The sequence below is a fragment of the Giraffa tippelskirchi genome, chromosome 13, assembly GCF_054371585.1.
Source record: "Giraffa tippelskirchi isolate mGirTip1 chromosome 13, T2T-mGirTip1v1.2.pri, whole genome shotgun sequence".
Taxonomy (NCBI): domain Eukaryota; kingdom Metazoa; phylum Chordata; class Mammalia; order Artiodactyla; family Giraffidae; genus Giraffa; species Giraffa tippelskirchi.
In genome coordinates this window covers 76529477-76552259 of record NC_137287.1, presented here as the reverse complement: position 1 = coordinate 76552259, position 22783 = coordinate 76529477, and the positions used below count along the sequence as shown (strand labels likewise).

At 39.2% G+C, this 22783-nt stretch overlaps 1 protein-coding gene across 11 annotated transcripts in view; it reads left to right on the top strand.

Annotated features, from left to right (window-relative positions):
* NSUN6 (NOP2/Sun RNA methyltransferase 6) overlaps positions 1-22783 on the top strand; it is a 153148-nt gene that overhangs the window by 76787 nt on the left and 53578 nt on the right. Inside the window, exons 1-4 of one of the 11 annotated variants that reach the window (XM_081553782.1) lie at positions 2771-2977; positions 3137-3237; positions 5924-6079; positions 11410-11489. In XM_081553782.1, coding sequence (XP_081409908.1) covers positions 3163-3237; positions 5924-6079; positions 11410-11489 — 311 coding nt within the window. In that variant the 5' untranslated portion in view covers positions 2771-2977; positions 3137-3162. Of the gene's footprint in view, positions 1-2770; positions 3238-5923; positions 6080-11409; positions 11490-22783 lie in introns of those variants that run through there. The other 10 variants (XM_081553783.1, XM_081553792.1, XM_081553789.1 and 7 more) reach the window with 10 other exon arrangements.

Sequence of the window (22783 nt, the reverse complement as noted above, 5' to 3'; positions counted from 1 at the left end):
CTGGTCTGAATCCTGTTCTTGGGGGTCAAGCTCTCTTGAGTACCACTCTGACCTTGTTGGCTACAAGGTGACTCTGGTTATTTCTATGTTTTGTTCTGTGTGTGAGTGTGTGCTCAGTCATGTCTGACTTTTTGCAACCCCATGGCCTGCCAGGCTCCTCTGTCTGTGGAATTTTTCAGACAAGAATACTGGAGTGGGTTGCCATTTCCTTTTCCAGGGAATCTTCCTGACCCAAGGATTAAACCTAAGTCTCCTGCATCTCCTGCATTGGCAGGTGGGTTCTTTACCCCTAGGGCCACCTGGGAAGCTTTGGTTGTAGAAACTTGATGGATTCAGATTCTACATGTAGGGTGGTCTAGGATCCATTTTAATATGTGTTTATAGAGGTTAGTCTCCCGATAGGGCTTCCCTGGTAGCTCAACTGATAAAGAATCTGGCTGCAAGGCAGGAGACCCAGGTAAGTTGAGACTGATAGATTTCCAGCCTTCTCTAGACCTTTCCCCCCCTAATCCTCTCATGCCTTCTTTAATAAATTAAATATTTGGAAATAGGGTTTTTATGAATTTTTTTTTGGGGGGGTGGTTAAAGGCAAGCTTCAGAGCATCACAAACTGAGATTAAGATCAAAGGTTATATCTAAGACTTTTTTTCTGCTCTCCCCACAGTAAGAGCCATATCACTCCATAGAACACAGAGCCCAAATGACCCTTTTATGGGTATATTCCTATAGGGGTCTTCTTTTGCTTAGACAATATGTATTTATTATTCCAACTCCAGATTTGTAATATGGGCCAGTTTTAGAGCACCAAGAGACCTCTTCATCAACATAACTGTCACTTCAATAACATCTAGCCTACAGAAAGACAAATATATCACATATGTGAAATGTAAAAAAATAGCACAAATGAACTTATTTACAAAAGAGAAGCAGATTCACAGACAAACTTATGGTTACCAAAAGGGAAATGTGTTGGTTGCTCAGTCGTGTCAAACTCTTTGCGACCCCATGGACTGTAGCCTGCCAGGCTCCTCTGTCCATGGAATTCTCCACGTAAAAATCCTGGAGTGGGTTGCCATGCCCTTCTCCAGGGGATCTTCTCCACCCAGGGATCGAATCTGGGTCTCCTGGATTGCAGGCAGATTCTTTATCGTCTGAGCCACCAGCGGAATGGGGGGGGGGGATACATTTGGAGTATGGGATGCACACTACCATATATAAAATAAACAGTAAATATTTACTGCATAACACAGAGAACTATATTCAATTTTTTGTAGTAAACTATATATAAAAAAAAAGTCCAGCCAAGGACTGTCTTAATGTCCTCAGCACTGTTGATGTGTGCTGAACTAGAGAACTAATATCCAGCAAATACATGCTGATAAGCACTTTCTTTCTCTAGTTTACAGAGCTATCCATCCATTTATTCATCTACTCCTTCAATATTCAAGTGCTTCTTATGTGTTAGGCACTCAGTATGCAGCAGTGAGGTAAAAGTCTCCACCTTCTCAGAGTTTACAATCTAGTTTAACTTGTTCCTTCCTTTCTCTTATCTCCTAGATACTGATACCAAAGGTTACTGGTGCTGTGGTCACCATCTGAGGCTGCAAAAATTCTTTTAGAAAGGCCTGGTCTAGACATTTTCCTGATCACTTTCAGGTGATTTAGCCACAGAAGAATTACATAAATTTATGGAAGAAACATGCCAGGGTGGTAAGAGTAGGTATTGGCTTTAGAAGCCAGGTGGCAATGGTCTTTATCCTGATGTTCTCAATCATTGTGAGAGCGTTGTACTATACTTCTAAAAACATCTCTGTGTAAGATTTCAAGAGAAAAAGATTTAGGAAAAAATTTCCCTACAGTTCAGTGTGTTTCAAAGGACACTGTCTCCAGACAGAAGAATTATTTCTAGTTTCCTATTTAAGGATAGAAAACTATGTCTTTCATTAGGTCCCTCCTCCCTTTGAAGTTTTTTCACCTCTAACACAAAGATTACACCAAAGGTCTCATGGGCTTTAAAGGAGAAATCAACTCCCATACCAGGAACTGTTAGCCTTCCTTATTCAACTAACTGTAAAAACTACCTGTGTGTTTTGAAGTTTCACCTGAGGATATAAAGATATTAAAATACCATGAACCCAGCTTTAAACAAATTGAATAAAGTTGTTTATCTACAACTGAGATCAGGCTAGCAATCCTAAGAGAGGGAAGGAAATTTCGTAAAACTCAAAGGGTGCCTGAAGGGTTCAAGCAAACTCTGGTTTAATTCTTTCTTTGGAGGTTAGCTAGTCGTTAACTGATTGAAAAAGTGAAAGTGTTAGTCGCTCAGTCGTGTCCGACTCTTTGGGACTCCATGGACCGTACCCCACCAGGCTCCTCTGTCCATGGAATTCTCCAGGCAAGAATACTGGAGTGGTTGCCATTTCCTTCTCCAGGGAATCTTACCACCCGGGATCCAACCCAGGTCTACCTGCATTGACGCCCCCCACCCTCCGCCCCGCCTTTTTTAATCATGTCAGTACGACTCAACCCTTCTCAATTAGCACGCAGCTCTCTCCAGTCAGGTCTACAGAGCGCTCCACCAGTTTGCGGGCCTCCTCCAACCTCTTAAGGCGCGCCCGCCCAGGCTAGCTGCACCTGGATGCATCGCGGGCGGAGCTGGGACCCTCTAGAGGCGTGACGTAGCGGCCATTTACGGCTGCGGATTGGTGGGCGGGGGAGGAGGGGCGGGTCACGTCGCCGGAACTGACGCATTCCGGAATCCGCTCTCGCCAGAGCGGCCTGGGCTGCGCGGTTCGAAATTGATGCCAGCCTGGTTTTGCACATCTCTGTGCAGTTGACAGCGGATTCACTCACGATCCCGCCCCCCCCGCCACGTGGGTGGCATTGCCTCGCAGTGGTGTCCGTGGGCGTCGCTAAAGAAGTCCCGGGACAGGTTCGGTGGAGTTGAAGCTGCTGCAAGCTGGTCCAGCTCTAGAAGGCATGGAAGTTCCTCCGCGTTTCTCATTTTAACTGGGCGTGAGCAGCTCTCTTTTCTTTGGCATTGGATGGTCCTGGCACGTCGTGGGTGGTGTTCATTGCCCAGACGTTCATTGCAATTTGGACAGAGAAAAACCACCGTTTTTGTCATTTCTCCTAGAGGAGGAGTACTCAAGCAGTAGGAAAATGTCTGTTTTCCCTAAAATATCTTTGAGACTTGAAGTTGAAAACTATCTTAAAGCGGGCTTTATGAATAAGGAGGTAGGTCAGATAAATATATTAGATGCTGTTTGCAGACATTCAAATATTTACACACTAGAGGGATAGAAAAAAAAACCTAAAAGGCAATTAAATGTTTACAGCTGTTGTTTCTTATTACTAGCCTTTCCCAATGCATTAGTATAACATGCTGATGTCTTTCTGCAGGTATGTAATGAATCCTTTCTGAGCTAAGAGATGTATGGAGTGTATTTTTTTTTTTATAACATTTCGGAATGGGAAAGGAGGGAGGAGGAAAAAAGCAGTTGTGTGCCTGGCGACAGGCGTCGGGCACTGAAGGGGTTACAGGGGTGAGCAAGCAAAGATCCGTGTCCTCTGAGAATTATAAGTCCTGTAGGGAAGAAACACCTGTGTTCTTACAGCGCCTGCTGCGTACTCAGGAGGAAGGTATACTGTCATTCAGCGAGTGCTTGTTAAATGCCACTGGTTGTGCTAGGTGGTTTGCAGACCTTTAACTTCTTAATCTTGTGCGTGTGCTTAGTCGTGTCCAACTCTTTGGGACCTCATTGACTGTAGCCTACCGGTGTCCTCTGTCCATAGGATTCTCCAGGCAAAAATATTGAAATGGATTGCCGTTTCCTACTCCAGAGGATCTTTCCTACCCAGGGGTAGAACCCGCATCTTCTGCAGCTCTTTGCATTGGCAGGTGGATTCTTTACCGCTGAGCCACCTGGGAAACTCCACATCTTAATCTTAGCAATCTTGTTTTGGTAGATATTTCATCCTCATTTTTTACAGGTGAGAGAGCTGAGGGTCCACAGCTGAGGGTCCTTATGTTTCTGAATCAAATCTACATCGCTGTCATGGCCCTAATGTTGAAATCTGAAGGGAAAGAGCTTAGATGTCAGTACAGTGGGAAAAGGAATCGATTTGGAACCCCAAGCCCCCTGGTTTGCATCTCAGTGCTTTGAGTCAGTTATTTCACATCTCTTAAACTTGCTTTCCTCGTCTGTGAAGTTGGAGGACACTTAACAGCACTAAATTTTCAAGGTTAAGGTATTAGTCATGAGGGTTAGCACCTGGCATTGTAGGTCCTCAGCAAGTGTTCCTTCTGTGTGCTGCTGGCAGCCTTGAGCACAGAAGTCCTCAGTGAATGTTGATTGTCTTTGATTGTCAGGCTCGTGCTCTCTGCCTTACCATCCTGCTTGTAGGCAACTTGGTATTTTCCAAATCTTTGGTGTTGTATTCAAAGTAAAGCTGCACAAATGTTAATCATTTTCAAAGATATTGGTGAAGCCATGACTTCTAGGTTAGATTTCTACGTTTTATTCCCAAAGATTAAGTTAAAGAGCATCACAGTATGGAAAGATAAAAATGTTCTCCTTTTTTCCTAAATATTTTATTTATTTATTTGGCTGTGTTGGGTCTTAGCTGCAGCATTTGGGTCTTTAGTTGCAGCATGTGGAATCTAGTTTCCAGACTAGGGATCGAACCCAGGCCCCCTGCATTGGGAGCTCAAACTCTTACCTATTGGACCACTAGGGAAGTCCCCGAGAAAATATCTTCTTGATTTCAAAGAACTTAAAAGTGTAGGGAGGATGTTAAGAGAAATAGAGGCAGTTTTCTTTCCCCAGAAGTTTTGAAATGACTAACATTGTTTTATAAAAGAAGATTCAAATGTCTTTGACACCAGTTCTGCTTCAAACGTTCTAACAGGATTTTACAAAAAGAAAAACTATCCCTATGTAAAAAGTATCGAAAGTAGTGAAATACTTGGTTAAAACAAACATAAACACTGAGAAAGTGCTGATATTTTTAGGTTAGTGGATTATTAGGCTGGCAAGCGGTTTATGAAGATTCTGTGAGGCAGAGGATAGTCAAAGGTGACAAAAAATGGTGAAATACATGTCTTGAAGGCTTCAGTTAATTACAAGGAAACTTGGTCATTTGAGTCTTTATATCTCTTACTTCTGACAGATATCTTGCTGTCTTTTTTTGGACAGTATCTGCTTGTTACTTTTAATAATAATGTGCATGTTTGCTCAGTCATGTCTTGACTTTTTGTGACTCCATGGACTGTAGCCCACCAGGCTCCTCTGTCCATGGGATTCTCCAGGCCAGAATACTGGAGTGGGTTGCCATTTCCTTCTGCAGGGGATCTTCCCAACCCAGGGATCAAACCTGCATCTCCTGTGTCTATTGCATTGGCAGGCAGATTCTTGACTACTGCGCCACCTGGGAAGCCTAACATGTAGAATTACTGTATAAAAAAAACTGATGTTGTGGGGGATTGTTGGGTGACAGTGTCAGGTGTTACGTATTCTTCAAATACTAGTGTTTTAAAAGGTTGCTGATCAATTCGCTATAGGATATGAGGTTAGCAGGGAACTAGTTCTACAGAAGTGATGTAACAGTTAATATTTTTATAAATAAGTAGAATGAAATCCTGAATTTGTGTGAATAAATGTAGCAGATATGTTCAAAGTGTTAATAATGCTTTGAGGTTGAGGTAGTGATCTTCTAATCCGTTTTCACCAGGTGTTTATTAGCATAACCCTGTGAAAAATCACAATAACCTTAGTGTTATCAACATGTAAACAGAAAAGTGAAATGGAGCAGAGTGATTGTGGAATGATGTTTCATCAGTTGGAACAAATGTATATGCATGTATCTTAATATTTTTAATTTATATTATGAAATTGAAACAGTAACTTGTTCTTCTTTTCAGATTCTGTCGGCTTTAGGTAAACAAGAAGCAGAAAGGAGGTTTGAAACGCTGTTATATAACTTGTCTCATCCTCCATCATTTACCACGGTCAGGGTAAATACGCATCTGGCCTCAGTACAACATGTGAAAAATCTGTTATTTGATGAGCTTCAGAAGGTTGGTGCAAATTTTTGTCATTATGTACAGAAGGAGATTTCTCCAACCTATGTCATGTTGCTCCTAACATCATGTGGATGATATACTATTACAAGTTTACAAATAAGGAAATTGAGGATCACGAATGTTGTTCAAGGTTACATAGTGAGTGCTAATGCTAGAACTTGAACATCATACTTCTGATTCTGAATTTATTTAGTAACTGGATAGGTTACTCAACCCTTCTGGGCCTCTGTTGTTTCATCATCTTCATCCTTAAAATGTGTAAGAGGTCTGTTCTAACCCCCAAAAGTCTGTGCTGCTGTCGTAAGCAGCTTATAACGATCATGAGGGCAGATCATATAGCTGAAGTGAGCCCAGAGGTCAGGAGGTACCTACTGATTACCTGTAGGAGTGTATTTTTAATTTTAATATAATTTAATGTAATTTATTTTTACTGGAGTCAAGTTGCTTTACAGTGTTGTGTTTGTTTCTTCCATACAGCAGAATGAATCGGCCATGCATATACATATGTCCCCTCTTCCTTGGATTTCCTTCCCGTTTAGGTCATCAGAGAGCATTGGGTAGAGTTCCCTGTGCTGTACAGTCGGTTCTCACTAGTTACCTATTTTATACATCATATCAATAATGCATATATGTCTATCCCAGTCTCCCAGTTCTGCCCACTTTCCCCCTTGTTTGTTCTCTACGTCTGTGTCTCTGTTTCTGGTTTGCAAATAGTTTCATCTGTACCATTTTTCTAGATTCCACATTTATGTGTAATTACATGCTATTTTCCTGCGTCTGACTTATTTCACTCTGTATTACAGTCTCTAGGTCCATCCACATCTCTGCAAATGGTAGTTTCTTTGCTAATTAAATATAATTTAATAAAAGGAAATTAAATAGCATAAAGAATGTATTTAAAAATAAGATAATGCATATTTTTTGGGTTCAACCAATAAAATAGTTTTCATATAATACTCATTTTCTCTAAGTGAAAATGGATTGTAAAATGCTTAAGAGGTCTGTTCTTACCCAAATTGTTAAAGTTTCAAATAGAAAAATAATATTTGAATTTGTTTGTTTATATTAATTGCTTTCAAAATCTGTACATTTTATAAGTGGAATAAGCCAGAGAAAGACAAAGACTACATGATATCACTTATATGTGGAGTCCAAAAAAATACAACAAATTAGTGAATATAACAGAAAAGAAGCAGAATCACAGATAGAACAAACTAGCGGTTACTAGCGGAGGCAGGCTCTGTAGGGGTGAGAGAGGTAAGTTAGGTGTTAGGTGTAGGATATGCTCAAGGATGTACTGTATAACACAGAGTATAATTAATATTTTACAGTAAGTGTAAGTGAAAAATAACCTTTGAAAATTATTAAAAAAGAATACCAGAAAGAAAACCCCAAAGCTGTGTATTTTGTGTTTCATACACTGTGCACTGAAATTTGCCCCCCAGGAAATGTAATATGGAGGAAAACAAGGTGCCTGAAGGGGGGTAGTTTTAGTTATTCCATTTTGTAGTTATTATTACATCTCTTCTAACAAATAACCACAGATGCGTGTCAGCAGGCCTATTTCTACCTAAGTACGTAGATGAAAAGGAAGAGATAAGCATAGTTAAAAGACTTCCATTTGTATATCATAGGCTGTGTTGTCTTTACTCTGGATATAGGATTCAGAAATTTTCAGAGCATCTTCACTGGTATTGATTCTTTTTATTTTATTGAAGTGTAGTTGATTTACAGTGTTGTCTGTGCTGTGCAGCAAAGTGACTCAGTTATATATATATATATATATATATATATATACACACCCACATATATACACCCACACAATCTTTTTCATATTCTTTTGTTACAGTTTATCACAGGATGTTGAATATAGTTCCCTGTGCTATACATTAGGACCTTGTTGTTTGATTCATTTGTTTTTTGTCTTTACTGTCACCACATCAGTGAAATGTTTATCATACTGTCTTTAAGAACAATTCTATAAACTTTAAGATGTGAGGAGATGACCATGATGTAAGAAAAATCAGCTACAGTTTCTGTCTGTATGAGACCAGAACTTAGTATAATAATTATGTAAAACTTGGAGAAAGGTTATTCTGAATTTTAATGAGTGATAATTTTATTGACTGTATTAGGCATACAATGTGAACAGTTCCTTTAAGCAGCTAAGGTTATTACTTTTATATAGCCACGTGTATAGATTTTCAGCTTGTATAAAGGAAGCTGTTCTGTCCATAACTCAGGCAGATCCAGGTTGTTTTCTTTTCCAGAAAATTATTCCTAGAGCTTAGATAATCTAGGATCCCAGTCTGACAGAAAGAAATCTCAGGTGTTGTATCTAAGACAAGGCAGATGAAATCATGCCGGGGTTTGAGTCCCTTTCTGTAAAGGTTGAGATGAGACTGAGAAAGTGGGGTTGTAGGCAGCAGGTAAGAATGTAGTGGTTTGAGTCTTGCCTCTTGCTGCCAGGAGAGGGGACTCAAAGGAGGTTTTAGATCGCGAAGGTTCTTTTTCCATGTCCCAAAGCTCACATGTATCCCAAAGGCATATCCTGAATGGTATACAAGTGGGTGCTTTGTCTCCAGATTTCTCTGGGTCACATATTTCAATTTCATAATTTAAAATTTTGTTTGACCAGCGAGGATGTGGAGAAGCTGGAACCTGTCTCCACTGGTAGGAAAGTCCAGTGGTTTGGCATCTTTGGAAAAGTTTGTGGTCTCTTAAAAAGCTAAACATAAACTTACTGTACAATCCAGCAGTTCCACTCCTATATCTATCCAAGAGAAGTGGAAACATATGTCCATGCAGAGACATGGACATGAATATTATTATATTAACAGCATTGTTTGTAATAACCAAAAGGGAGAGACTGTCCAAATGTCCATTGACTGGTGAATAGAAAAACAAAACGTGGTTAAGTTCACACCATGGAACAGAACTCAGCAATGAAAGTGATGAACTAATACATACTGCCACGTGGGTGAACCTCAAAAACACTACAGTGAGTGCAAGAAGCCAGACACAAGACCCTCTGTAGCATGTGATCCTATTTGTATGAAATGTCTAGAAAAGGCAGATTCTAGAGAAAAGTAGGTTAGTGGTTGCCTGGGGTTGTGGCTGGAACAGGGATAGCCTGCAGATGGGCGTGAAGAATCTTTGTGTGGTGATGGATAGGACCTAAAACTGAATTCTAGTGATGGTTGCACAATTCTGTAAATATACTAAAAAAAAAAAAATCATTGAATTGTGCGTTTACTATGGATATATTTTATGGTATCTAAAGTAAACCTCAATAAGGCTGTTTTAAAAAGGGCACAGGTAGAAACAAACAGAAAAGAAGCCCATGGTATGTTTGGTTAAAAAAAAGTATGTGATATTTTTATGAAAGTTAGGCATATGTGGTTTTATGAAAGCTTTATTTCTATATTGTTTTAATATCTGATAGAAAAGGAAAGAAGGAAAATCTTGGCCTGAGCTGGGTTGATCTCTGTGTAGAATATCTCTGTAGTGTGGAGAGAGTGCAGTGCTTCCGAAGCAAAACAAAAACAAGTGACAAAATTCATTATCTTCTCCTTGGAAGGATCATAGTCTGGATACTGTAAGGCAGCGGTCCCCAACCTTTTTGGCACCAGGGACTGCTTTTTCCAGTCTCCCAGTTGAACAGTTTTTCCATGGACCAAGGGAGGGGGATGGTTTTGGAATGATTCAAGCGCATTACATTTATTATGCACTTTATTTCTATTATTTCATCAGCTCCACCTCAGATCATCCTGGAGGTTGGGGACTCCTGCTAGGGTATCAGACAATGAGAGAACATGAGGGAGAGAGGGGGAAAAAACAGGTTTGTTTGCCCTTAAGATATCTTACTATGCTGTTGGGTATGGTTAGTTTGAAATTCCCTTTGCTCAGAGGAAGCAGAACTCAGAAGAACTGTTGACTTGGTAGAAATATAGTCTGATTTCCAAAATCTGAAGAATTTTTGTTCTCTTTCCTTTTCAACTTAGAAAATAGGTTGATTTCAGGTTTTTGGTAGCTAGTGTATTGATACTACAGTGCAGCACAAGTATCTATTATTGTTACTGCTTTGATGCAGTATGTGAAGATGTGTGAGTCTAATCAGTAACATACACAGCAGAGACTTGTTTTCCAGTATTTGTGTGTGGCCCTCTGATAGACACAGAGTCCTTGCTCTCCATTCCCCTCTTTTATGGGGAGTGCCCAGTTGTCTTCTATCTGCAGCCATGGTGTGCTGGTACATACCAAACAACCCCCTTTCTGGGAAAAATAATGCTGGTTTGTAGTGTTTGCTGATATTTGTGGTGTTAATGCTCCCACTCTGGTCAGTTTCAAGGTGCCAGCATGACTGTTGACTTGGCAAGAGATGCACACAGTTGGCTCCCATGAGACCGCTGCTGCTGCTAAGTCGCTTCAGTCATATCTGACTCTGTGCGACCCTGTAGACTTCAGCCCACCAGACTCCTCTGTCCCTGGGATTCTCTAGGCAAGAATACTGGAGTGGGTTGCCATTTTCTTCTCCCATGCATGTATGCCAAGTTGCTTCAGTTGTGTCCGACTCTGTGTGGCCCTATGGACAGCAGCCCACCAGGCTCCTCTGTCCACAGGATTCTCTAGGCAAGAATACTGGAGTGGGTTGCCATTTCCTTTTCCATACCCATGAGACTGGGAGTTGGCCTTAGCACCTATGCTGCTGGCCCTGCACCTATTTCTAGTCTGAAGGCCAAGTATGGTGGAGGATACTGAATATCCTCAGCCTTTGCCAGGAAGCATCATCAAAACTGACGTGGCAGGATTTCCCTAGTGGTCCAGTGGTTAAGACTCTGCGCTTCCACTGCAGGGGGCACGGGTTCAATCCCTGGTAGGGGAACTAAAATCTCACATGCCACGGTGCAACCAAAAACAGACAGACAAACAAAAAACTGACATGGCATTCAGTGTTGATACTATATAATACACAGCATTTAAAAATCTCAGTCTTTAATGTCCTGTTCATGCAACTCTATATTGGATATGTGCTTTCAAAGTAGGTCACTTAAGGTCAGCATGGTTTGTGTTTACAAAGTCAAACACTAAACAAAATTGAGCTTTTTACTTGTAAAGAAGGCAAGAAACTTGAGAATCAAATTATAGAGAAAATGTTGTTTTGAAGTCTTTGTTTTTTTTTTGTAGTATCCCATGGAAAAAAATGAAAATAATCCTAAATCAAACTTTATGGTCTGTTAGGTAATGACACTGAAAAGCTCTGTAATTTGAAATTTACCCAGTGTGTTGATTGCTTTGTAATCCTCTGTGTTTATTTTCAACAGCAGTTTAATGGATTAAGTTTTCCTATTCTTCAGCATCCAGACCTTCAGGATGTCTTGCTTATTCCTGTTATTGGACCTAGGTTTGTAACTATTTCATTTTCAAATTGTACTCTTATAAATAAAAATTTGTCGCAGGTTCTTTTTTTGCTGTTTGGTGATAGTACTAAGTTTCTCTATTAGCAACTTGATTTAGATAGGAATTCACAGACTTGATAAATGTAGACTACATTGTCTGTCATGGAAAAGACTACAAAAGAACACTGGGAATGGACTCAGCTATCTTGAGGGGAATGCATATTAGTTCCATTTAGTGGTGATTGATTTTTTCCATTCCATAAGACATTTGTTTACTTGTATATCATAAGAGATTCCACTGCTAAATTAAAACTTTTTTTGAGCTACAACAGAAATACAAAGCAACAGTGTTTCCTATTTTCATAATTGATATATTTGTAAAATTTTATTAATTCATGATGATGTTAAATTACTGTATTCTCTGAGTAGAACAGGCTACCGTGGTAGCTTACCTGGTAAAGAATCCTCCTGCGATGCAGTAGACCTCAGTTCTATCCCTGGGTCGAGAAGATCCCCTGGAGAAGGGATAGACTACCCACTCCAGTATTCTTGGGCTTCCCTGGTGGCTCCGATGGTGAAGAATCGGCCTGCAATACGGGAGACCTGGGTTTGATCCCTGGGTTGGGAAGATCCCCTGGAGAAGGGAATGGCAACCCACTCCAGTATTCTATCCTGGAGAATCTCCATGGACATAGGAGCCTGGTGGGCTACAGTCCATGGGGTCACAGAGTCGGATACGACTGAGTGACTAAGCACAGCTAAATAGAAGAGATACTGTGTTTGGAAAGGATGTGTTTAAAAAAGGAAAAAAAAAATAGGCTTTCATATTATAATGGGAATTCTGTTCCCAAAGAGCATTTTGAAATCCCTAATTGTGATAGAAAATTTTTTTAATACCCCTAAGAGTAGTAATAAACACAACAACGTTCATTTTGTTAAAGCTTTAAAGTATTGATAATTTAGTGGTCAACAGAGCAATGGTTTTTGGTTTATCCATTCAGTGGAATATTATACAGCCTTTAATGTGGGAGAATTATATGTACAAATAAATGATAATATTTATGATTAATTAAATACCCAAAGCATGATGCTCTGTGTAGGATAATCACATATCTTTTGCAATTAAATACTACAGATTTTTTTTTTATTCTGATTTTAAATGTTTATTTATTTACTTATTAATTTATTGCCATGATGTGCTTTTTTCTGAAAGATTTTTATTTTTATTTTATTTATTTATTTATTTATAAATTTATTTATTTTAGTTGGGGGCTAATTACTTTACAATATTGTAAAAGTTTTTGCCATACATTGACATGAATCAGCCATGGGTTTACATGTGTTCCCCTTCCTGGACCCCCCACCCACCTCCCTCCCCATCCCATCCCTCTGGGTCATCCCATTGCCCCGGCCCTGAGCCCTTGTCTCATGCATTGAACATGGAATGGTGTTCTCTTTCACATATGATAATATACATGTTTCAATGCTATTCTCCCAGAACGTCCCACCCTCACCTTCTCTCTCAGAGTCCATAAAATTGTTCTATGCATCTGTGTCTCTTATTATAAATAGAGATGTGTCTCTTATAAATAGCTGTCTCGCATATAGGGTTATCGTTACCGTCTTTCAAATTCCATATATATGCATTAGTATACTGTATTGTTGTTTTTCTTTCTGGCTTACTTCACTCTGTATAATGGGCTCCAGTTTCATCCATCTCAGTATTAAAAAAAAATACTACAGGTTTATGTATATTTATTTATACACAGAAATAAGTCTGGAGGGTATAATATACCCAACTGTTAACAGGGATTAATTCTGAGTGCTTAACTCTGAGGAGGTTGGGAGAAACTAGGTAAGAAGAGGCTCTAATTGTAACATTTCTGGTTTATTTTATCTTATTTATTTATTTATTTATTTTTTTACTGTAAACACATATTACTTTTGCAGTTAAAAAAATTGAGTTCGTAAACTTCTTATTGTATATTTTTTTTAAGAGGAACATTGCATTAGTGAATGGAGGAGTCTTACTTAAGTGTGCTGAGTTTTGCTAAATACATACAACTATATAGTCAGGACTCACCCCCATCAAGATATACACCATTTCCATCACCAGAAAATTCTCTGCATTCTGCCCCCCATATTAGGAAACCACTGTTCTGATTTCTCTCATTCCTATTTAGTTTTAAACCAACTAGTTACTATAGTTGATCAGTCATAGGTCATCTGAGATCTGCGATTCATTTTGGAATACACTGGACGTCATTCCACGATGCCCATAGTTTTCCATAATCTATGTAACTCTATTTCATTCTTCTTACTGGCTTCATAATAATCCTTTCATCCTATTCTTTGTAGTGAGTAAGCTACTCATTAAAACATTAGTGAACTGTGTAACACAGACGGTGAGTTACAGGAAAGCACTGAGAAATCTTTTAGGATTGTGGATTCATATACCTAACTTTCATTTCTGAAAGGAGCATGTGAGCTCTTTTTTGTCTTTTAAACTCATCACCAGTTTTATTAGGTATCTTTTGACTTTCCACTATGAAAAATGAAGAAATTCTTATAGCTTCCCTAAAACTTCCACCAACCAGTTTTTATTTACTCTTACTTTTTTTTTTTTTTTTAACATTATAAAGCTTTGTCACATTTTTATTCAATTCAGGTGAATGCAGTGCTTGGCTTTTTGCAATAACAGTAGTTTATTTCTGAGTTCCTTATCTTGACTGATTGGATATTGTCATTTAGCATGGGGGTCCCCAACCTTCTGGATCTAATGCCTGCTGATCTGAGGTGGAACTGATGTAATAATAATAGAAATAAAGTGCACAATAAAAGTAATGCATTTGAATCATCCCCAAACCATCCACACCCCACCCCACCCCGGTCCGTGGAAGAGTTGTCTTCCATGAAGCCAGTCCCTGGTGCTAAGATGGTTGGGGACCCCTGATTTAGCAGGTCTCCAGCACCTGCTTCTCTTCTCCCAGGTATGTTTCTTGTACCCTCTCTTTACATTCTCACTTGAGAATTGCTTGTTGCCTTTATATTTATTTTAAATATTTATTTATTTATGGCTGCCTTGGGTCTTAGTTGTGTCATGCAGGCTTCTCTCTAGCTGTGGCACGTGGGTTTCAGAGTGCGTGGGTTCAGCATTTGTGATTCACAGGTTTAGTTGTCCCACGTCATGTGGAATCTTAGTTTCCTGACCAGGGATTGAACCTGTGTCCCCTGCATTGCAAAGTGGATTCCTAACCACTGACTGAACCACATGGGAAGTCTTTTTGTTTTTGCCTTTATATGTAAGCAAGCACTTGGTTAAGTACGTGTAGTCGTTTCAGGTCACATGTTATTTCCCTTAGAACTGTGTAGACACTGCTTCCACAATCTTACGGCCTCACGTGTTGCTGTGAAAAAAAATGAGGCCAAAAAGTATTTTCCCTTTTGCAACAAAATCTTGATCTTTCACTTGGAGATCTATGAGACTCTTAGGCATTGGACTGTAGAAACTTGGCTGGGGTATCCCTTGATTTTGGTTATTCTCTTAATTCTGGTTGAAACACAGTGGAATTTTTCAGTGATAAGTCTTCTGGTAGTTCTTTGAATATTTTTCCGTTATATACCTCTGCCTTCTGTGTTAGGAGGACACTAATACTCTGTATATTGGATTTCCAGTGAGGATGCTCCCTGTGTTGGGCTCTCCTAGACAGCCCAGGGTCAGTAATGAGCTGGAAGGACTCCCCAGAGCTCAGCATCTAGTCAAGGATTTATTGGCAAGGATTTATTGCATGAAAGGGGTACAAAAGCCATGTCAGCAAAGGGAAAAGGCATATGGGGTAAAGTCAGGAGGAAACCAGGCATGAGCTTCCAGAAAGTTGCTCACCGTGGAGTTAACCAGGATGGGCTTCATTCTTTCAGCAATCACTTTCGATGAGAGTAAAATTGTTGCTGTGAGGGCAGCCCATTAGAGCCGCATCACCCAAGGTTTCAATTGGCAGGCACCCTCTGCCTGGCATGTGCCAAATTCCAGACTCCCAAAAGGAAAGCAGGTGTTCAGAATGACCACACTGCTTTTACAAACAGTAGTTGACTGTTACTAGAGCTGGTTTTATATCAGTGCTGGGAACTGTTTCCCAGTCAAGTTTTCAGATGCCAACCAAGGGCCACCTTCTAAGCAGGCTTCTTTCAGAATAGCTGTCTCAAGTCTGTTATGTTAGCTCTTTAATTTTAGGAGATTTACCACCCTTTACTTGCTGAGCTCAGCTAGTTCGCTTTTCTTCTTCTTTTTTATCTTGTTGTTGCTCTCTCTCTTTAAAGGTTCTTTTTAGTTTCTTTGAGGGCTTCCCTGGTGGCTCAGATGGTAAAGAATCTGCCTGCGATGCAGGAGACCTGGGTTTGATTCCTGGGTTGGGAAGATCCCTTGGAGAAGGGAATGGCAACCCACTCCAGTATTCTTGCCTGGAGAATCTCCATGGACCGAGGAGCCTGGCGGGCTACAGTCCACAGGGTCGTGAAGAATCGGACATGACTGAGCGACTAACACACATACACATTTTCTTTGAAACTATAGAGAGGTTATTTGAGATTTTGCTCTTTTTTGGTCTGTACATTTTGTTCTGCCTTGGTTTATTATAGCTTGTTTAATGCTACACGTGTCCCTTGGTGTTCATGGGAGATTGGACCCCTGCCCCACCCCCCCGCAAAATACCAGTATCCACAGATGCTCAAGTCTTTTATATAAAATGGTATAGTATTTGCACATCCTTAGCATACTTTAAATCTAGATTACTTACAATACCTAATACTATATGAACAGCAAATTCAAGTTTTGCTTTCTGGAACTTTCTGGAATTAAAATTTTTAGTTTTTCTGTCTGGCTAGTTGAATCCACAGATGCAGAACCTGAGGGTGAGAGGGCCATCTGTACCTACGCATCTGTCCCACGTTGAATGAATACTCGAATGAAAACATTTACATAGAGTCACCTAGTCTGCACTTTGGGTCAAATGTGTACCTGGATAACTCATCAGATGTGTTTTTTGAAAACACTTTCACCATATCTTTTCTAGTGGCTCATCTCTAGTTCTGGTGAGCTGATGAAGACTAAGGCTTTGCTGTGAGGGAGTCTAGCTCATAGCTGTCTTGTTGGGGGCTTTAATTTTTGGTTATGCTTAGTGAACTCAGGGGAGGAGTCACAGCATTGATTGCACTTTGCTGCTCTTCCCTTCACTGCTTCTAGAGAGTTTATCCAGGTTTGTTAAAGAAAACATGGATTGTCTGCTTGTGCCAGTTCTGCCAATCCAGTTCCTCTTTCGGCTTTATCCATAGGGAATGGGATTGACATGACATACCCAGACCTTCTTTTTTTTCTGCCTGACCCTTTGGTCCTGTTTCTGAGTAATGAATAATTGTTTGGGTATCCAAGAGCCTTTCCTTTTCAGAAACAGTCATACCCTATTGAGGAATTGGATTTGATCCAGATTTCACTGTGTTAGCTAATTACTCTTCATCACTTGCATCTTAGCTGCTGCTTAGATTTCTTGCAAATGGAATTTTCTTTCAAATTTTTCTTCCCCCATTTTTGTGGGCTTTAGAAAAAGGAATATATGTGTACTTTTACTCGTTGACAAATCTTTTGTACTAGAAGCTCAACATTTCACAACTGTTTAGGATATCAAAATGTAGGTTAAACTATTTAAAGAGAGTAAACAATTAGAAAAGTAAATCTCACCATAAAATTCAGGTTGCTTCATTTTGTTTAACATGATATTTAATTTACTGAGCAAATATATGTATATATTTAATAATTTTTTAAGTTTTCGAATTTATTTCAGTATTGCTTCTTTTTTTTTATGTTTTGATTTTTCAGCCCCAAGGCATGTGGGATCTTAGCTACCCAACCAGGGATCAGACTTGCACCCCTTGCATTGGAAGGCGAAGTCCTAAGCCCTGGACTGCCAGGACAGTCTTGATCAAATATATTTTAATGTTAGGAAGGTTTTACCAATGGTAATTAGATTGAAGTAAGGTGGTAATGCTGAAGTTGATGGTATCAATGTCAACTTCATTGAAAAACTTAAAAGAGAAAATTGAATGCCAGTCTTCTCTTGATCCAAAGTATTTTTCATTTTTTTAATTGAAGTGGAGTTGACTTATGATGTGATATTAGTTTCAGTTGTACAGCAGAGTGCTTCAGTTATATATTCCTTTTTAGATTCTTTTCCCTTAAAGGTTTTTACAAAATATTTGGTTTAGTTCCCTGTGCTATACAATAGGTCCTTGTTGATTATCTATATTATATATATTTGTGTATCTTAATCCCAAACTCCTAATTTATCCCCCCATATAAGAGTATCTTTTTAAAATGTTTATTGTTGTATAGTTGATTTACAATGTTGTGTTAGTTTCTGCTGTACTGAAAAGTGAATCAGTTATACATATACATATATTCACTCTCTTTTTAGATTCTTTTTCCATTTAGGTCATTACAGAGTATTGGGTAGAGTTCCCTGTGCTACAGAATAGGTCCTTATTATTAATAGTTATCTCTTTTACTTATAATAGTGTGTATATGACAGTCCCACTCTCCTGATTTATCCCTCTCCCCCATTAGCCATAAGTTTGTTTTCTGCATCCATACAAGAATATTTTAAACACCATACCCCAACCATCATTTTTTAAAGACTGCGTTTAAATCAGTAGAATTTTTTAGGCCAATATTCGATCTGTAATTTTTAAGAATCTCTATACATTGTCTGTTAGTATTCTTTCCTTTTTGATAAAAATCTATTTCTAGCAGATCAGAAAATTAACTTTCCCTAATAATTGAGTGTATAATTCAATAGCAGAAATATCTTGAGATACAAATGAGATTGAGTTTGCCCTTCTCTTCCAGCTGTTCCATTTCCGTCTCTCATAGTTGCCTTGTCACTAGCGTCAGTACTTTGGTTTTCAATTACTGTTTGTATGTATGAAATAATAGGGTGAATACAATGGAATATTCAAGTCATTGCTGAAAGACTGCTGGTTCAATACAAATAGCAATCCTGCTGAAAAGAAACATTTGGTTGACATGCAAATGAGATATCATGATCATGTGATATCTCAAAATTATATTATCTTCGTTTTACTGTAGGGTTGCTAATATATGCAGTTAAATACATGCCAAGTAGAAAAGTGTATTTTTTTATATGCTTTTTAGTGGGTCATTCTCATAATCTTGACCCTTTCTTGAATGGGTCTTTAATTTGTCAGCATCTCATTTTTAGCTGTTTTAATTAGTTTTCTATTATTCTGAGCACCTTCTTACTATTTTTCTCCAGTCTTTATTACTGTATTCTTGGAAAATCCTCTTTCTTTAATGAGGATTCACTCTCCACTCTTCACTCTTTTGTTTAAAAACATTTTAATAAAAATCAAGCTTTTAGTATTTTTTTTTATGGCCCTACATCAACTTTTGTATTTCCTCACTAAAACTTCAGCAATGCTGACTTGCACCTTGACACTTGCATATATATACGATCTTATGTTTTATACAGTTAGTACTTGTGTTGAAAGATTCCCAAAGACCACTCCCCAGCTCAGTGATTCTCTTGGAAGACTCAGAGGATTCCATGTGTAGTTGTATTTGTGACCATGGTTTATTACAGTGAAAGAATCTGAAGCAAAAGCAACAAAATAAAAGGTGCCTGGGATGAAGTCTAGGGAAAACCATTTGTAAACTGCAGAGTCTTTTTCCAGTGGAGTCATGCAGTGTGCTCTTAACTCCCCGGGCAACAAAGATGACAGTGCATATGTGAGATGTCACCATCCAGGAAAGCTTAGAGACACGCATCCAGGGTTTTCATTTAGGGTTGGTTGTGTGGGCACCTCATGCCTGGTAGGTACCCAGATTCCACCTCCCAGAAGGAAAGTCAGTGTCCACCATAAACCATATCATTTGTTTACAAATTGTTACAGATGATGTAGGCACATTGAGCTACCCTTGTGATGGACAGGGAGGCCTGGCGTGCTGCAGTCCATGGGGTCGCAAAGAGTCTGGCACGACTGAGCAACTGAACTGACCTGAACTGAATCAGTTAAGAGTGGGAACTCCCCTGCTTCTGAGTTCCAGGATGCTAGCCAAGGATCAGCCTCATCACCAGGCCTTCCAAAGAAAGGATAGTAGTTCTTTTTGACTGTGGTTTTTTGTTTATTTTTGGATGTGCTGGGTCTCTAGTTCAGGCAGGTGGGCTTAGTTGCCCTGCAACATGTAGGATCTTAGTTCCCTGACCAGGGATTGAACTCATGTGGATTCTTAACTACTGGACCACCAGGGAAGTCCCCTGGCCCACTAGGTTAATGCTCTTCTCCATAGTCTCCCATTCTCTCCTTTCAGTGAAATGGTTATTCTCATAAAAACTTTCTGATTAACATTACAGAGTTCCATTTCACAAAATATTTTTTGAACTGGTGCTGTGTGTGAGACCCAAAGATATTATACAGATGGGTGAAACATAGTTTAGTCTAAAAGCAGATGAATGTTGGTACAAGTCAAACTGCCTGAGGAGGGATATGAATTAAGTACCATCCAAGCAGAGAAGAGGAAGAGCTGAATGCAAAGAAGTGGGTAAAGATTTTCTCCAAAGAGATGTTATTTCAGTTGAGCCTTGTAGGTGGGTAAGAAGGAGGTAGATGAGATAAAGTAGGCAAGGGTACACAAGTTAGAGAGAAAGTACATGCAAAGATACAGAGGTATGAAAATATATGGTGGTTTGTGACAAAAGTGACTGGGAATCTATCAGTTTCCAGAGAGGTTGGTGAAAGAAGATGTTGAAGTTAGAAGAGGTAGAGTGAAATGTGAAGGATTCATTTTGAATTTTATTAATTTAATTTTTATTGGAGTATAGTTACTTTACAATGCTGTGCTATTAATAGTTTCTGTTGTGCAGGAGAGTGAATCAGCTGCATTTATATACATATCATATATATGTATGATATGTATTGCCAATAAGATCATCTATACCATTTTTCTAGATTCTGCATATATGTGTTAACATACAACATTTGTTTTTCTCTTTTGGACTTACTTCACTCTGTATGACAGTCCCTAGTCCATTTACATCTCTACAAATGACCCAATCTCATTCTGTTTTATGGCTGAGTAATAACTTTATGGTATATATGTGCCACATCTTTTTTCATTCCTCTGTTGATGGACATTTAAGTTGTTTTCATGTCCTGGCTGTTGTAAATAGCTCTACAATGAACATTGGGTGCATGTGTCTGTGTGAAGGATTATTTTTTTAAAACTAAGAAGTGTTTTATTTTTTTGCACAGAATATAGGAGCCAAATAACTTTTATTACAGTCATGATTTTAGAAATATAATACTGGTAGTAGCATAAAGCTTTTTTTTTTTCCAAACTGCATGTAGACCTTGACTCATTAGTAGGTTGTGAAATCAGTTTAACTGGTTGTTTATAGTTTTTTTTTTAAGGAATAGGGACTTTATTATATAATACCCTGGTGTGTACATGGTAAGGTGTTTCGTGAAACATTTGCTGTAAATGTAAGTGGATAGGCACACGTGTGCTGGGATGCAGTTCAAGTGAATTTCTTATATTGGATTGCAGCCAAAAAAAGCCTGAAAACACTTTTTTCAAAAGATGAATTGCAAGTCTGGAGCCGAGTTAGGGAGCTATTTTAGTCTTTTATCTCCAGCAGTATGGTGAACTAGATAACTTGAGAATGTTTCTGCTACATAGGCCTAGGAATACTGAACAAAAAATAGGTCATGAAATGCATAGCAGAGGGATTAGGAACCTTAGTGAGATACTCAGGGGTTAGAATGAAGAGTAACTGAAAATTGAGCAGTAAGTGTGTGAGGTAAGATTAAGGGTTGAGGGGTTTGAGGGAGAAGGTGCTTGGTCCCGTGAACTTAGGGGCTTTGGTTTTAACAACAGGCTGTTAGTGCTAAGAGGTGAGAACCATCCAAAAGTCAGTGCAAGGCAGTAATTAGGAGTTGGAGCTCTCTTGCGATGGAGCCTAGCTTGGGGGGAAAAATTTATGAGATGAACAACTGTGGTTCCCATACCTGTAAGGGTTTGGAGTTCAAATTCATACTACCCGTGTTGTCTTGACACCTGCGGTTTGGGAAATTGACATAAGAATTGGATCCTAAGCCAGTTCCTGAGGTGCTTGGCAAAAGCACTGCAGAGTGGCACCTGTCAGCCCAGGCCATGCTTCTTTCTTATAATTGGGAGCTACACTAGGAATCAAACTACCATAAGTGAGAACCAGCATATACAACAGACTGAGGGATTAGATTCCCCCAGACTGAGGGATTAGATTCTGCCAGTGTGTACTCAGTCATGTCTGACTCTCTGAGACCCCATGGATTGTAGCCCCTACCATGCTCCTCTGCCCATGGAATTTTCCAGGCAGGGATACTGGAGTGGGTTGCCATTTCCTACTCCAGGGATTGAACCCGCATCTTTTGCATCTCTTACATTGGCAGGTGGATTCTTTACTGGCTGTGCCACCTGGGAAGCCCAGAATGTAGCAAAGAGAGCTAATTGGTAGGCACTATAAAATTAGACTCCTTGAAAATGATTAAAAGCAAAAGGGAGAATCTAAAACATAAAAGACCCTAAGAGGGAAAAAAAAGAATTGAAGAAGAATTTCTAGACAATAAAATTTCATTAAAATTAAAAAGTCATTCAGTGAGTTAAACTCTACAACAGATGAGAGAATTAATGAACTAGAAGATGGCTTATGGGATATCACCTAGAATACAGCAGGCAAAGGAGGTAAAGCAATAGGAAGTATGAAACAGTCATGAGAACAAGAATGAAAAGGCACTACGTGTTCCTAATGAATCCCAGATGCAGATATTAGAAATAATGTGGGAGAGACAATATTCAAAAATATTATGAAGAATTTTCCAGAATTGATGAAAGTCAGATTTAAGAAATACAGTATCTGAAGGCAAAAGTAAAGATAAATACATGACTAGGTGCTTCATAATGAAATTGAAGAACACCAAAGACATCAGGAGGACCTGAAAGCAACCAAAGATAAAACATAGAAGTTAGATCACTGGATTAAACAATATACAGTGATCAGATGATGCAAATCTGATGTCGGGGGTGGAAGAACCTGGGAGATGTGTCAGAGAATTAGAGGTGCCATCATTTGGTAACTCAGTGAATGTTGAGTTAGAAGTTTTAGGATGAGATTCAAGATGATGCCAGGACTTGTATTCTGGTTGCTCAGATAGATAATGTCATTTTGACTGGAATCACAGGAGGATGAAGCTT